The sequence below is a fragment of the Carettochelys insculpta genome, chromosome 1 (assembly GCF_033958435.1).
Source record: "Carettochelys insculpta isolate YL-2023 chromosome 1, ASM3395843v1, whole genome shotgun sequence".
NCBI classification, from domain to species: domain Eukaryota; kingdom Metazoa; phylum Chordata; order Testudines; family Carettochelyidae; genus Carettochelys; species Carettochelys insculpta.
The window spans coordinates 173,998,574-174,016,106 of record NC_134137.1 but is presented as its reverse complement, the minus strand read 5'-3'; the positions used below and the strand labels follow the sequence as shown (position 1 = coordinate 174,016,106).

The 17,533-nt window shown below is 43.8% G+C and overlaps 1 protein-coding gene across 1 annotated transcript in view; it reads left to right on the top strand.

Moving 5' to 3' along the window:
* The window catches only part of LOC142013900 (interferon-induced GTP-binding protein Mx1-like), a 32,100-nt gene extending 14,772 nt beyond the window's left edge, over positions 1–17,328 (top strand). Inside the window, exons 7-14 of the mRNA XM_074995897.1 lie at positions 1,679–1,877; positions 4,621–4,699; positions 7,475–7,597; positions 10,536–10,680; positions 11,351–11,509; positions 12,576–12,652; positions 15,043–15,270; positions 15,963–17,328. Of these exons, the coding sequence (XP_074851998.1) occupies positions 1,679–1,877; positions 4,621–4,699; positions 7,475–7,597; positions 10,536–10,680; positions 11,351–11,509; positions 12,576–12,652; positions 15,043–15,270; positions 15,963–16,193 (1,241 nt within the window). The 3' untranslated portion in view covers positions 16,194–17,328. The remainder of the gene's footprint in view (positions 1–1,678; positions 1,878–4,620; positions 4,700–7,474; positions 7,598–10,535; positions 10,681–11,350; positions 11,510–12,575; positions 12,653–15,042; positions 15,271–15,962) is intronic.
* The last annotated feature ends 205 nt before the right edge of the window (positions 17,329–17,533 follow it).

Below are 17,533 nucleotides of genomic sequence, written 5' to 3'. Positions count from 1 at the left end.
GATTGATAAGTAATGAGCATCCATATTAAAAAGGTGTCTATCATGCAGTGGGACAGACTTCAGTTTCAATGAAGCCGTGCCAGTTTACATCAACTGAGGATCTGGCCTTCTATGTGTATGTAGACAATAAGCAGCATACATGGACGTAAATTCCCAGACTAAAACTGTTAAGATGGAGTTCAGGTTGGGAGAGCAGACCGGTAATTTACAATGATTAAAGATTACATGGATGTTGTAATTATCCAAAGCCCAAGCATTATAAACCAAGGAAATTCAGAAATAAGGTTAAACTTGAAAGAAAGACAAATATGTCAAGGTGTGGAAATCCCAGACAAGGCACCTAAACAACCTGTATTCTGACATGTAGCGAAGCCATGGAAAAACCATGCAGTTAGGATTGTGGCATTTAAATGTTCCCAGAGCCCCGCTTCCAGCCACTCTTGCACCCAACTTCCTAGCCTTCCCCAATTCTCAGCTCGCTCCTGCATCCTCCCTCTGGCTCAGACCCCACATCCCCACTCCCCTGCACCTTCTCTCCTGCCGAGACCTCACGCCCTCAGCCCCCTCCAGTGACCCACCTCCTTCCCAGAGTGCTCCCTCATCTCCAGCCCATTCTCCAGCAGCTGTCTCCCACCTAGTAAACCCTCATTTCTGGACCTATCCCAGAGTTTAGTGGGCCCACAAAATCTACTAGCCTCAGGACCTCAGAAGAGTTGATCTGGCCTGTGCGAAGTCCCAAACCTCAATCCTCCCTCCTCGCCCTGCCACCAGGGGCTGGAGCATGAGGAAAGTGAGGTGTCTCAGTCAGGGGCTACATCACTGAGGGGTTTTTGATTTTGTTTTGTTTTGTTTTGCTTCTCACCTTTGTGTAGCTCCCACCTGACTTTTCTGTGGGTCAGTGACCTCCAGCCCAAGGAAGGTTCCCTACCCCTGCCATGAATTAAGACAATATCAAAACCTTTTTATTTGATTTAAAAGAAAGTTTGGTAAACTAACATTATATATGCAATAAAATCTAATTATACATCCCGTTATGTTATAGCTGCATATTTGGATTACGCTCTAGTAGCCTAATATGAATAATTTAATATTTAAGGTATTTAGAGACAAGCAGTGCTTTTTTAGTCAGTACTTGCTAGTACTTAGTACTGGCACCTCAGCAGCCCCAGCTGGAGGGCAGGGTGCCAGGCAGGGGCTGGCTGGGACTCAGAGCCCTGCCAGCCCCGCCCCAGCCACAGGAACCCTGGTGGAGGTGGAGGGAGCCAGCTGAATACTGGCTCCTCTTTTTTTAAAAAAAACAAAATAAAAAAAAATCACTAAAGGTAAGCAAATGCATTTTGTCATCATGGGTGGTTGGCTGGTAGTGCAGGGAAATGTTTGCGTTGAACAGGGTAGACTGCAGGCCAAAAAGGTTGAGAACCACTGCTTTACTGAGATCATTCAGGGCACTGGGTAATGTAACTACTCCATTTTAAGCTTCTTGAGGACCCATTTAAAAAATAATTTTAATTAATCAATAATCAATTTGCTTGTAACTTCTCAGAAAAAAGCAAGTAAATGCTGTGATTTTGGGGAAAGACACGACAAGTGACTGGTATCCCTGCTTTCACTGCAGAAGTCACCCCTTCCATAAATAAATCAACTCTCAGGGTACAACCCTTCTTTTGACACTTCACAGGGATTCTGACAAAGCCTGATTTGGTCGACAAAGGGATGGAGGGAGATGTCGTTGACATAGTCCGAAATCTCAGCGTTCCACTAAGGAAGGGCTACATGATTGTTAAATGTCGTGGGCAACAGGACATCCATGACAACTTGACGCTGGCCTCTGCGATTCAGAAAGAGAGAGAATTCTTTGAGCAGCATGAATATTTTAGGTACCTTTAAAGTCAAGACACACTGAATATTAGACAGGTTTTTTTACCTACTAACGTTTTGGTTTTTTTTTTAAATCACAGAACAGTGAGTAAATGCATGCTTTATATTCTCTGCAGTAATGTTATGAGTTGAGCATATGCACGCACACACATAAGTAGATGGAGTAAGTATTCCCCTTATGCCACTACTGGAGCTCCTCAGGCGTTGGGTACTAGCCCACAGGAACAAGCATAAGCCCCAACTAAAGCAGGTGGGTGGAGCATTGCTTCATAATCTTACTGTCCAGGAGAGTCAGGAGGTTGCTAGTGGTTACATCCTCAGTAAATTACCATGCACTGAGGAGAAAGAGGAAGCAGGGGAGGAACTGTGGCTCAGTGGTGTCTCTCTGGGTTGTAGCGCCTCCTGGGGAGAGGTGCAGCTTACACACAGCTCCTAGTTTAGTGTGCCTAAAGTCACAGTCTAGCCCTGTGTTGTTATGCATGTGGAACAGAGTAAATTCAGTCATTCCAGAATGGAGATGGTTCCCTGAGGTAGTTTGGAGACTTTCAATATACTTGTAGTTAGCAGAGTTTAGGACCAGTTTTCCTTGTAAGATGAATGGCCACTCAGGGGAGAGTCACATCCTGCCCAGCTGACCAGCATAGCATCCGCAGCTTCCCAGAGCTGGCATTATATGTTGCTACTGGTGGTACACATCTGTACATGCCTCAGTGCATATAACATAATTCTGCACGTGGGTGGAAAAAACATAGAGGGAACATTGGTTAGGACATAGCTAAACAATGTGAACCTCAGTGTTAATACCAACTCAAATGGAATTGAGATGTTGTGTAAGCAAACGTTCCATCCAGGATTGGTTGGACCAGTCTGGGACTGACCTATCCAGATCTGATTGCACACTTAGCCTGGAAATTACAGAGCAAAAGACAAGTACAGACTTGTCTGCATTCAGCAGCCTGAATAAACAAAATCACCTTTTCAGCAATCACTGCAAGCTAATCTCTATCATCAGAAATAAAAACCTATTCATCCCTGTGGTGTGTGAGTACCATACAAAAGTCCTTCAAATCACATAAGTGGTCTACACTCAGGTCTGAGATCTGCTTTTCTTCCTCTTCCCAAGAACAGACAATATCATTATCAGCATCATAATAATACTTAGTGATTGTATAACACCTTTCATCAGCAGATCTCAAAGCCCTTTACAAAGGAGTTAGTATCATCTTCAGGCCCACCGACAGGGGGTGGCAAAGGGGGTAGTTGCCCCAGGGCCTAGCACTATAAAATGGCCCTGGCCTCTGACTACTGCCACTGAAGCTGCAGCAGCTCGAGCCCCCAGCCCTTTAAATCGCCAGTGTAATACCATGTGGTATGCTCCAAGTGGCTGTCAGAGACGCAGGGGAGGTCGTGTGCTCTGAGCTGTGCTGAGGGCGGTTACCTTTTTCATCCAAGGTCATGCCCCTTCTTGGAATATGGAGCTGCTTCCCTTCCCCAACTCTGCCCAGGGCGCTGACAAGTCTGTCAGCTCCCGTGATCATCTCCATTTTACAGATGGAGAAACTGAGGCAGAAATGATGATGACACCTACCCCAGGTCACCCAGAAAGCCTATGGCAAAGCTAAGAACAGAACTAACGTCTAGACCTGTGCAAATAACTAATTTTTAATTCCACGGTCAATGTTTTTTCTCCTGGTGTAATGAAGGAGTTGAAACACTTTCTTTTCTGGTAGAACACAATGATTCATTTAACATGAAACAAAATATTTCATTTTGTTTCGGAGCATTTTTAATCCTCTGTATAGCTTCAAAAAATAAATTAAATGTCATTCCAAAACAAAATATTGTTCTGAAGCAAACCTTCAAAACTTTTTTGACATTCTCAGACTTGTTTTTTTATTTAACTGAACCAATTTGCCAAAGTTGACCTGAAATCACAGTGAACACAAAGCTGCATTTTTAAGGAAAACAAAATGCCCAGAAAACTTCACCCAGCTCTACCTAAATCCTCCAAGTCCCAGTTCAATGCTGCATCCAATAAGCCATGCTGCTCTGAAGGGAAACCCATGTTCTGCTTCTCTTAAAAATAAATAAAAAAATTGTGTGGAGATGCACATCTCATAGACCTGCAAGGGACCTTGGAAGGTCATTGAGTCCAGTCCCCTGCTCTCTTAGCAGGACAAAACACCCTTTTCCCCAGCCCCTCCAATTTATTTGCCCCAGCTCTCTCAATGGCCCCCTCAAGGGCTGAATTCACAACCCTGGATTTAGCAAACCAATGCCCAAACACTGAGCTATCCTTCCCCCACCTTCATTTTAGTAACCAGGTGAAATGGTCATTAATTAATTCTGTTTTATTCTACAAGGAACAGCGTCAGAGCTTTCAGTTTTGTTCCCAAAGCAAGATTTGTAGTTTCTCCCAGCTCTTGCTGAAGGAAACACCACCGCTGAGGGAACTATCCGTTGTGGAGGCTTTCTTCCAGTTCCATCATTCCTAAGATGCGATAGAAGGTCTTGGTCACAGATAACGTTTTATGACGGCACTTAGGTCCTTGCTATTTCTCCAAAAATTCATGTCAGCAGTATGTTATTTGCACTCTTGCAAGAAATAGTTCCATCATTTTAGTACTATCAGTAAATGCGTATAAAGCTAGCCAGATCGGTCAGTATCTGTACTGTAGTACCCAAAGTACTCTGGAATCTCTTGGGATATTATTATTTATTGTATTCTTTAATCTCTTTCAGTTTTCTTTTGGAAGAAAAAAAAGCCACTATACCTGTTTTGGCAGAGAGGCTCACACAAGAACTGATAGAGCACATTAATGTAAGTTAGCCACCCTGGATTACTGTTTTTTTTTAAGTGATTTGGTGACCACACAAAAGACCGAATGCTATTGAGACCGTTTGCCAAGATATTTCTGTAGGCTCTCCAGGAGAAAGTCAGGACTTCCTGAAACTTTAACTGGGTTGTAGAAAATAAATCTGAAGGTCGTCTAAATTCTTATTTTAACTTTATTGTAATGGCTTAGCATAAAGCAATTTCCAAATCTTGAAGCAGCGTTAGATACATTTCTCTGTGTACCCCCTGATTTAAAACACAGCTTAGAAGATCCATGCTAGTTTTATGTCAGCACCTTGTATGTGGATAAAATAAATAGTTTTGGCAAACCAGAGGTTTTGGCATTTGCACACTCTCTCACACAGTGGGTTACCATTCAAATAGATTTTTTTGCCTCCCCTTGTTAATACCAAGTGACAATACACACTTTCAAATGTAAATTAGCATTGCCCCAAATCGGCAACGTTAAGAGTCGCCATGGACCCAAGAGCAAGGGAGGGAGAGAGGCCTGGCTTTCTGCCCTGGAAGGGGCGAGGCCAAGGGAAGAAGGTGCGTCCTTACAACAGTCAACCCTGCCCATCCCCCACATGCTCCTTCAGAGTCGCACCCAGAGCAGCAGCACAGCGCCCCCCAGTGTTTCAAAGGGGCCTGGAGCTCCAGCCACTGCTGCTGCTCCTTTGGCTTACACTCCCTGATCATGTACACACACACACACACACACACCTCCAAACACCCTTCCCCCGTGCACAGCATCACACTCCCTCCTGCCCCTGCACACAGTTCCACTGCCACCAGCACATCCTGTACACAGCATTGGTAGTGCTTACACACACATACACGGCCCCTATGCACAGTGCCACTATACATACCTGTCCTGACACACAGTGCCACAAGCACACCCCACCCCTGCCCCCGCTCACTGTCCCATTCTCACACACCCTGCCCCCGCTCACTGCCCCATTCCCGCACACCCTCCCCCCGCTCACTTCCCCATTCCCGCACACCCTCCCACCGCTCACTGCCCCATTCCCGCACACCCTCCCCCCGCTCACTTCCCCATTCCCGCACACCCTCCCGCCACTCTCTGCCCCATTCCCGCACACCCTCCCCCTGCTCACTTCCCCATTCCCGCACACCCTGCCCCCACTCACTGCCCCATTCCCGCACACCCTGCCCCCACTCACTGCCCCATTCCCACACACCCTGCCCCCACTCACTGCCCCATTCCCGCACACCCTCCCCCGCTAACTGCCCCATTCCCGCACACCCTCCCCCCGCTCACTTCCCCATTCCCGCACACCCTCCCCCCGCTCACTTCCCCATTCCCGTACACCCTCCCCCTGCTAACTGCCCCATTCCTGCACACCCTCCCCCCGCTCACTGCCCCATTCCCACACACCCTCCCCCTGCTCACTTCCCCATTCCTGCACACCCTCCCCCTGCTCACTGTCCCACCTTCACACGCAGGGCCACGAGCACTTACATACACCTGCCTCTTGGTACATCCTACCTGTACACACCTTGCTATCTCCACACATCCTCTCCCGACACACAATACCACCAGCATCTACACACACATACGGCCCATAGGCACCGCACCGTCCTATATATATACACACACACAGACACTGCACTACCAACACCTACACACACACACTCTTTGTCCTGCACACCACACCACTTCCCAGATTACTATCTTGGCTCTGCACCCAGTGCTGTCCGCACACCCATTCACCCCCTGCCCTCCCACACTTCCTGCACGGCCCCGCCAGAGCCTGCTGTGGGCAACCGCTAGGCGCATGGGCCCCGCTAAGGCGTGAGAGATGGGGGCATGGCAGGTTGGCAGGTCCACCAGACGCAGGTTTCCCCCACAACCAGCGAGTCCAGGGGAAACCAGGCACTGCTCTGACAACTGGTGTAAGCTGTCTGTCGTTATTGTTGTTGCTGCTATAATAATAATAATTTTTTGTTGTTTATGTATTTTATCTTTTTCTACAAAATAACTACTATAAATATATGTGGGGGCACAATTTTATATTCTTGCTTCGAGCGCAAAATTAGCTAGTTATGGCTTTGGTTTCTTTTCCCTCACTGAAGAAAAATCAAACCTTTTGCTTGGGACCATGTGACCAGTTGTTCTATCTCCTTTCAATATGTAAGCACTTAGAGGACAACAGGGTTATCAGGAATAGTCAGCATTGGTTTGCCAAGAAAAAAAATCATGCCAGACTAACCTAATTTCCTTATTTGACAGTGTTTCTGGCATAGTGGATAGGGGAGAAACAGTCTGTGTGATATATCTTGACTTTAGTAAATATTTTGACATAGTTCCCCATAACATTCACAAAAGCAAACTTTGGAAATGTGGTCTGAGATGAAATTACTATAAGGTGTCTGCACAATTGGTTGAAAGACTGTGGCCACCAGGGAGGGCGGCAGCCACAGCACGACAGCCCCAGCCTTCCAGCTGTCCAGGAAGGAATGGGCTGGAGTCGGGGTGTTTGTCTCCGTGAGGGACAGGGCCTCAGGAGAGGGAACAGGGCATCAGGTGGAAGGGACAGGGCCTTTATAGTAGTCATGTTATGAAGCAGACTTTCAAGGGAGGTGGTGGAATCCATGTCATTGGAGGCTTTTAAGACCAGGTTGAACAAACACCTGCCAAAGTGGTCTAAGTTACTTGGCCCTGCCTCAGCATAGACTTGGTGACATCAAGCTCTGCAAGTGTCTATGATTCTATTTTTTCTATTTTTGCCCACACAGAAATCACTACCAACTTTAGAAAAACAGATAAAGGACAAACTCCAGGTGACAAACAACAAGCTACAAAAATGTGGGACAGGCGTGCCAGAATCAGTGGAAGAGCAGATGCTCTTCCTAGTAGAAGTGAGTATAAACATGTATTTGGTACCCATTGGTCAGCATTTGGAATTGTGGGGGTATTGCAAGTTGGTCTCTTCTAGGCAGCATACTTCATGAAATCATTAAATAACTACAGGAAACATCCATACGTGTACTCCTTAACACAAAAAAACTAGAACTCAAGAATTACCCTCAGTTCCCAATCTTCATAAATCCAGACGATGTTCTCACTAATGAAATACACCAGATTAAAAATAAGATTGTTCCTATTTGTACATGTCAGGTCTGATAATACAACGGGTGAATTCTGTTTGGTTGCATGAATTGTTCAATGCACTGGAAGTTGTTGGTAACAGAAAATGCTGTATTAGGCAAAAGCACAATACCAATCAAGAATAAGTAGTTCCATATTTACAAGGTGTGATAGGACAGGGGTTTTGGGCACAGCTAGAGAAATCAATCCAGGGTGCCTTTGCTTAAATCTGAGCCACTCACAGCCCCAGGCTGGGATTTCCTCCTCACTAAGGCAAATCCAACCAGCTACCACAGCACTTCTGTTAGCCCCCAAGGCCAGCCAGAAGCCACACAAGCAAACCCACAGACTTCCCAGCTGCTCTTCTGGCCCAGGCCAACAACCCCCGAATTCAGGTGAGCAGTTCTTAAACCTGTTTCACCCAACACCGCACAGATTCTCCCAGACTCCAAAGGGCCCAGCCCCAGACCCCGGTCAATATATACTCAGATCTTACCCAAAACAACACATTCGCCAATTCTTTAGATCTAAGTATCTATAGATTTATTAATAAAAAAAAACAGTGTTAGAGAGAAGAATTGTTAAAACAATACTTTGCATACATCAGTCATAACTGCTGATGCAGGCCAGCAGTGTTGTTTGCTGATTCTTGAAAGTGTCTGAAAGTTCATTTCAGGTTACATAGATTCAGTTATCAAAGCATTGTAGATCTGGCTCACTGGGGTCCACAAGATGGCACATGGACCCTTGGAGACAGAAAGGATTGAAGACAGACACTGCTAAGTACAAATCATTGTTCTCCTGTGTGTTCTCTATCCAGGGAACCAAGTCCCTTCTGCTTCCCGTAGTCCCTTGAGGGTCTGTCCCCACCTGACTCAGGTGGCTGTTGTGGCAAACTGCCACTAGATGAATCCCAGGAGACTGTCTTAAATTTGTGAAGTGGACCTGGTCCTTTGTCTCAGTTCAGGTCCCTTGACCATTGGGCTGAATCCCATTGACAAATCCCAAGCATCTGGGATGTGGATTTGACATCTGAGCATTTGTTTATAATCCATTCATCCTTCTGTTGTGAAGCTTAGCACTCAAACGTTTTCTAGCACAGCTAGATAGCTAAAATCTGTAAGTTCACCTACATACGTGATTTGGAAAAGTGAGTAGCACACACAGATTCAGGGCATCATCAGGTTTCATTAGACACCTCACATGACCCCCTTAGCACAATATTTGGGGCCAATAGCCATAATGGGCATTAAAATGGCTTCCAGATCCAATATAAAAATCCAGTCACATGACACAAGGCCATAATTTTTTGCACAAAATTCCAGTGATTTTTAAAAGCAACATTGTCTTCCACCTGCATTCTAACCAGCCTCAGTAATCCCATACCTCCACTTTATAGTCACTATTCAAGCAATCCCAGCAGTCTGTAGTGATCAGAGATCAGGGTTATGTGCTAAAACAGAGCATCTAGAATAGCCTGAACTGAGATAAGAACTCATTGGACCCAGCACTATATATACATAGTCTAAATGATATTTGCTGCCCAGAAGAGTTTGCAACCTAAAGGGACAAGAAAACAATGGCTGTGAGGGAGACGGACATTTAGAATTGAAGTAACCTGTGCAAGATCACACAGCAACTCAGTGTCAGAGATGCAGATAGAATGTGTTTATTATTATATATGGAGGTATACCTATCTCATAGAACTGGAAGGAACCTTGTGAGGACCTGTTCAATATCTTCATCAACCATTTAGATAAAGGCATAGAGAGTGCAATTATAAAGTTTTCAGATGATACCAAGTTGGGAAGGATTGCAAGTGCTCAAAAAATAGAATTAGATTTCAAAATGAGCTGGCCAAACTGGAGAAATGATGTGAGGTAAATATGGTGAAATTCAATGAGGACAAGTGCAAAGTGCTCCACTTAGGAAAGCATAATCAGTTCCACACATACAAAATGGGAAATGACTGTCTAGGAAAAAATAATGTGGAAAGGGATTGAGGGGTCATAGTGGACCACAAGCAGAATGTGAGTCAACAGTGTGACTGAGTAGTCTAAAAAGCAAATGCCATTTTGGGATCCATTAACAGGAGTGTTGCAAACAAGACTAGCAGAATTAATTTTTACACTCTGCTCAGCACTGATTAGGCCTTAGCTGGAGCACTCTGTCTGTTCTGGACACCATATTTCAGGAAAGATGTGGAGAAATTGGAGAAGGTCCAGAAAAGAGCAACAAAAGTAATTAAAGGCCTCGAAAACATGACTTATGAGGGAAGATTGAAAGAACTGGGTATGATTGGCCGAGGAAATAAAAGCCTGAGAGGGGACATGATAGCAGCTTTCAAGTGCCTAAAAGGTGGTTACAAGGAGGAGTGGGAAAAATGTCCTCCTTAACCACTGAGAATAGGACAGGGAGCAGTGGGCTTAAACTGAAGCAAGGGAGGTTTAGGTTGGACATTAGGAAAAACTTCCTAACTGTTAGGGTGGTTAAACACTGGAATAAATTGCCTAGAGAGGTTGTGGGATCTCAGTAAATGAAGATTTTTGAGAGCAGGATAGACAAACATATGGGAGGGGTGATATAGATGGTGCTTGGTCCTGCCATGAGGACCATCATGAGGTTCCTTCCTGCTCTAGTATTCTATGATTCTGTGTATTGCTGCAAACAGCTCAGGGTCAGACTTTTGCATTTCCTTTCTCACTACAGAAACTCAAACACTTTAATCAGGATATCATGAATTCAGTGCAAGGAGATGAATTTGTACACGGTAAAAAAAAACAAAGGCTATTCACAAAAGTTCGAAAATGCTTCAATGAATGGGAAACCAGCGTTAATGACAGCACACTGTGTGGTAAGCACCAAATGTTGGCACTTGGCTTGCAAACTGTTCTGTACTGACAGACATCTGTGCCTGCTCCGACCCTAGTGAAATCAGTAGGTTTTGGTGTACATACAGTAATCCAACAAATCAAAACTCTATAGCTACAATTGGTGTATTTCTTAACTCAGGGGTGAGCAAAGTGCGGGATGGGCTCCCTCGGGCGGGGGGGCATGAAATTTCATAAGGGGGCACAGCACAATCAGCTGCTAAGTCTCAGGCTCATCCATCTCATTAAAAATGTTGAATGTTAATGGTTTTATGTCTGTGTAGTCACATTTATGCACCGATTAACAAAATTTTTACATCCTACAGACTTATTTTTTTACATGTGCCAAAAGAGGATTTTTTTCATATGAACATCACCAACATTAATTATGGTTTGGATTGCGTTAAACAGGTAGGGGAGGGAGTGGAGGGCTGCTGATTGCAGGGACTAAAAGTGGGGCCCAATGTAAAAAGTTTGCTCACCCCACCTTAACCTGAATGTTGCCATAATTATTTTGCTTCCCAACAGACGCATGAGAACCAGTAAAGCTTTGGCCCTTTATTGAATCCAGGCATTTTCACAGAGATTTTGATATAAAAACAAAGACATCTCAGAGCATTAGAAATAACTGTGCTGTTGTTTTAATGGCTCTAGTAAGAGACATTATGAAAGAGGAAGTGTGGGGCTTTGAAAATCTGTATCGTGGCAGAGAGCTCCCAGGGTTTGTCAATTACAAGACGTTTGAGGCCATTGTGAGACAACAAATGGTGATGCTGAAACCACCAGCTATCACAGTACTGAAGACAGTCACAGGTGAGTTTCCTTCACTTGGTTGGCCATAAATTTTGACCATGTTCGTCTGACTGCTTTCTTAATTGTTTAGCTTTAATTCAAATGGCAAGCTTTTAGGGGGCAGCTGAATTTAGGGGCTGGAATCAGGATGATGGTAATTATAACTTGTGGAGTGGACAATATTGAAATATTCAGCCTTCCACTTTCTACTTCAGACAGAGCCATCCCATCCATAGGACAATTTGGGGTGGCTGTCCTGGGCCTTGCGCTTTGGGGACATTACTGCAGCCACCCTAACCATCCTATGGATCCCCAATGTTGAGGGTTAGCCCTCAATGGCCCAGGGTGGCCTTAAGGATTACCTGGAGGGCCTGGGGCAGGGCAGTAGAAGGGCTTGAGCCCCTGCCTGCAGCAGGAGACATGGGAAGCAGCGTGATTGAGGAGCCTGTTCTGCATTCCACCATCTCCCCATCAGCTCGATCTGCAACACGATGGCACCAGTAAGCCGAGCACCTCTGCCCTGTCCCAGCCCACTCCTTTCTGCTACACCACGTGAGATTTATAATGTCTTGGTGTAAGTCTGATTCAGAGAATTGTGGTGGAAGTATCAAATTAATTTTACTCTGTTTCCTGCAAGTGCAATTATGAATGTCTCAGCACCCCTGAGCTCAATATGATTTTAGTGGCAGTGTTACATGTCTGCCATCCTGAAGCTCCAAATCACAGAACAGATTGGACTACTCAAGTGTTTGAAGGTAACAGTGTGTTTACACTGTTTGGCTATATCAGAGTCTCAGAGGAGAATAAACTGAAAATATTTAATTACATACTTTAAACTTAAATTTTTTCTCAACTAATTTGCAAGTGAAAACATTTACAGCAGCTTTGAACACACAATAACACACATCCAAAACAGTGCATATTACAAAACCATCAGCCACATAGGACAGAAATACACAAATGAAGAAGGTTTCAAATTGAAACATTCTTTAAGCTACAGCTGAATCCAATTCGTCAATGAGTCATGCAGTTCTTACATTTATTCTATTGACATAAAATTACAAGTATTCCTCCTTTCTCTTTTCAGACCTTGTACAAGAAGCTTTTACTGAAATTGCCAAGCAACACTTTGACAACTACTTCCACCTTTTCAGAGCAGCGAAGGTAACAGTCTGTTTATGGCAGTAGTTCTCAGCCTCAGCTGGAGGTACATCTCTCCCCGGGGATATGCAGAGGTCTTACAGATGAAACATCAGCTCATCTAAGGCTATGTGTATACTAAAAATAGAAAGTCAACCGCAGATGCACAATTTTAGCTACACCAGTTGCATAGCTAAAATTGATGTATCTGTGCTCGGCTAGCTTGTCTGTCTTTACATGGAAAGGTTGACGGGAGAGTTTCTCTCATTTCACCTCCCTTATGCCTCACGTCTTGCAACTGTGACCCCTGAGAGCTCGATTCTGCACATCCAAAATAGACGTGAGAGGTCGACCTTGAGCAGGTTGATCTTCCGTGGTAGTGTAGATGTAGCCTAAGTATTTGCCTTGTTTTACAACAGGCTACACACAAAAAACACTAGTGAAGTCAGTGCAAACTGTTACAATTTCATAGACAATGATTTGTTTATACCATTTTAGATTCTGTACACTGAAATGTAAGTACAATATTTATATTCCAATTGATTTTATAATTACATGGTAAAAATAAGAGTGCAAGAAATACTTCAGAACCAGTGCGCTGTGACATTTGTATGTTTTATGTCTGATTTTTTTTTTAAGTATGTTGTTTTCAAGTGAGGGGAAACTTGTGGGTATGCAAGACCAATTAGACTCCTGAGAGAGGTATGATAGTCTGGAAAGGTTGAGAGCCACTCATATATGGTATCTTATATCATTAATGGCATGTTCTTAGGGCTTTCTTCATTGTTGATCAATTTAATGTCTAGCTGTATAACTCCCCACTGCTTGGTGAAATGTATTCAGTGAACGGTGAAGCAATAGGTTTGTAAAAGTGAGGACACTGAACAGTAATGCCATGAATTTGAGAGCATGGGCTCTGACTCTGATCTCATTTAACTGGTTTTACCCAAGTGAAACTTCCCTGGCTTCCACAGAGTTACTCTGGAATTATGCTGAGACCAAATTAAAAAGCTCATGAAGTCCCACTGGGTGAGTAGTTCATGGGACTTTATTAACAGGATACTTTATGGGACAAGCCTCATGTGTAGGCTGGCCATCATTCGGTTCTGCCAGGCCTTGCCTCAGGTGTATGGAGCATAATTAGCAGGGGTCTTGGCTTCTGTTTTGTTCAATACCAGATTGTTTTTTTTAATAAACTGGCTAACTTGGTCAATAAACTGATGCATAATTTAATCGTGGATGAGATACCTAACTCTGAAGGTGTCACAAAGACTTGAGTGGGAAATGCAACGTTTCCGCTAATTTTTCCCATCCATATTCACAATCAAGTTTGTTATGTGCACTGAGGCATGTATGAATGAGCCCCACCAGTAGATACACATGCTGACATCTGTGGGTGTTCTGCAAATCAGCTGGACAGCACCCGAATCTCTCCTGACAGGCCTCCCAAGCATTCAGCTTACAGGGAACATGGGGGAGGATGCAGCTGCTTCTGGAGTGAGCTCAGCTAACAAAGCTTCATTCTCAGTATGGCCTGAGGTGCTCAGCTAGGCTGCTGGTCAAGCTACATTCTTTGCATCTGACTTCAAAAGTGGGACTCTCCCAGCTTCTGGGTGTTTGCTGTGAGACATGCATAAGCTAGGAATGACTACTGGGAGTTCAGATTAATCTATCATCCTTCTGCATTCCAGCGAAACTGACCACAGTGTTGGGCAGCCAGCCAGCGAAATCACTGAGGCTTGTTGTGCTGGGTGGCTTTGATAGCTGTTCAAAGGAAAGCTGTACTAAGTCAGCTTGGTATCTCAATACAATGTAGGTGGTTTCTGGATCTGGAGTGAAAAATGCTCTACAGCTGTTTTTGAGCAGTCATTGATTCAGTGAGGCTATGTCTACACTAGAAGCATCTGTCGACAGAAATTACTGATCGCGATAGAACCTCTGTCTACAGATTGCATCTATACACAACTTGCTCTGTCGACAGAGAACCGCCAGACTGCACTGCCCTCTGGTGCCAGAAAGCGGAATGGCAACTCTGCGAAGAGGGCTGCTGGGCAACTGGAAGTCTTCTCTGTCAACAGATGCTACGCTGCACTTCTGTAGACAGTACACTGTCCAGAGATTGTTATGCCTTGAATTTTTGAAGGATAATACTGTCGAGGAAAATGCAGAGTTCTGTCGAGACTCTGTCAACAGAAGTCTCTAGTGTAGTCTAGTCTCTAGTGTAGACCCAGCCTGAGTGTCTAATAATACCTTTGTCAGGGCTGGACTGTTTGCTTCTACAGACCAATGTCAGTGCTGACTTTTGCTTCTTTTGGATACCTTTGGAGGGATGCTAAGAGTCATGAGTCATTTTATAAATTGCCGGGTGGCATTGGGTCTACACTATTAATTCTTCTTCTATTTTTAAATCACAGGGTAGAATTGAAGACATAAAACAAAAACAAGAGGAAGAAGCTGAAGCTGTAATTGCAAATCAGTTCAAAATGGAAAGTATCGTTTACTGCCAGGACAGTCTTTACTTTGAGAATTTACATGACATTAGAAAAAATCTTGCTGGAGGTGCTACTCATGTTAAGTCTATTTCATCTCAAAAACAGTATTCCATTGAGGAAATGTCTTACCATTTGAATGCTTATTTCAAAGTGAGTTTGTAATCTGAGTATTACTTTTCCCTCTCCCATCAGTCCTACTTTGTAGAACAACAGTAGGGGGTCCTGGGTGGGGGAGGGGGAGGTGGAATGTGGAGGGAGAGAGGGAGAAATGGTCAGGTGGTTTTTAAGGACAAGGGTGATTTCTTTACTTATAGCATTTTTTTAAAAGGAAGTCATAATACTTTGGGTAAATACAGGGGTTAAAAGCATTGGGTACAGAAGACCTTAATGCAACAAACATTCAAATATCCCCCACTGTAGTTATTGTTTTTTGGTACTTGTTCCCATTACAATTCACAATTTGCTGTGAGTTAGAGTAACCATTTGCTGCCACGTGTAATAGTCTGTCTTATTGCTGGGAGGGGTATAACACTGAGAAGCTGTAGTCTCAAAACAAAAGGGAGTTAATTATATTTTTGTATATATTATAATTATATTTTTGCCTACAGCTAGAAAGCCTGTAATGGGAATGATCACTTCTAAACATACAGAATCCTATTTTCCAAATTTCCCTCATACAGAGGGAATCCTGGTGTGGGGGGAAGGAGGGCAAAAGTAAGTAACACTGCTGAAGTCAGCTGCCCTCATTCTATCCTCCTCCCCCATCAGTAGGCACAGGTCATCACTGGATACATTCTTGATGATTAATACCTCACCCTACTGATCATCATCTTTTCTCTTAGGGTGCTGGCAATCGTCTCTCCACTCAAATCCCTTTGATTATTCAGTCCTATGTTCTCCAGGACTATGCTGAAAAGTTACAGAATGCCATGCTGCAAATTTTGCAAGATAAAGATCAGTTTGGCCTTCTTCTTTCTGAGAAGAAAGATGCTTCCAATGAAAGGAAAATTTTGAAGGAAAGAATTAAACGTCTGACGCAAGCTCGACAACGCTTAGCAAAGTTCCCAGGTTAAAGCAGATGTGCAAAGCAACAGCACTTTCAGCTCTTATATGTATATGTTAGTTAACCTAGACCTAAAGATTCAGTAGGTACTCAGCATTTTTGAGGTTCAGTTCACTTATTACATGTCAAAATATGGATTTTGATGCCTAAATTTGGTCTCCTTTTTGTGAAAATCTTGGCCCTTGTGACCCAGTCACCTCTAATTGAGACTAGCCTGCACAGACGAGAGAGGTACCCTTCAAAGGTCAATGTGTAGAGAGCTTTGAGGATTGTTCTGTCTTTAAGAGCAAAGCAGAGTTCCCTTGCAACACTCACTGTCATCTTGCAAACCTGACCGAGTTCATACGGAGTGGGTGAAGGAAACAAAGTCGGAGCTTCCTGTCAGAGGTCCTCTGTCACAGACCGTCTTACATTCCCATCCCACAATATCTGAGACATCCATCCAGGGGCATCCACCAGCTGCTTCACTGCCTCTAAGTTTCTGGAGGGACAGAGAGGATTCAGCACAGCTTACCTGTCTCCCTAACAGCCATCTCCAAATACACAGAACTGGGACCACACAGAATCTTCATACAAAACTCCCCTCAGGAGGAGAAGGGGTTTTCCTCATCATGCTGGGTGGTAGGTCCTTCCCCCACTTTTCTGAAAGGCTACTGATAGGGGAGTTCAGATTTGTAGTGTTAATACTTTTGCTTCTTTGTGATGCTTTCAGCTAGTGTTTCTGCTAAGGTTTTTAGTGTATGCTGCTTTTAACTTTGATAATCTTCTGATACTTAAAGCATAAAGCCTATATATATATTACATAGTGTCCTCTGTAATTTGAGTTGTTACTTGAATGTGTATAATCACAGAGAGGTATCTGTGTTAGTCTGTATCTTCACAAAATAAAAAAGCAGTTTTTGTTGCACTTTAAAGACTAATAAAATGATTTATTAAGTGATGAGCTTTCGTAGGATAGACCCACAGATTTCCAGAGCTGAAGAACTGGGTCTGTCCTACGAAAGCTCATCACTTAATAAATCATTTTGTTAGTCTTGTAAGTGCTACAAGATTGCTGTTTTGTTATATGAATATAGTTTTTACTATGTGTGCATTTTTTCTCTGGGAACTCAGTGGAGACTCCCATTAAGTGAAGAATTGTTCTTAGTTTGTAAATAAATAGCTGAAAGCAGCTGTGTGTGTGTTTTGGTCTTATGTGGTACTTCACAACTCTGTCCATTCTTGAATTTATCCTACGAGCTGTAATATGACAGAGCTTCTGGGCATAGCTAGCAAAATCAATCCAGGGTGTCTTTGCTTAAAATCTGGGACACACAGCCCCAGGCTGGAATTTCCTTCTCAATAAGGCAA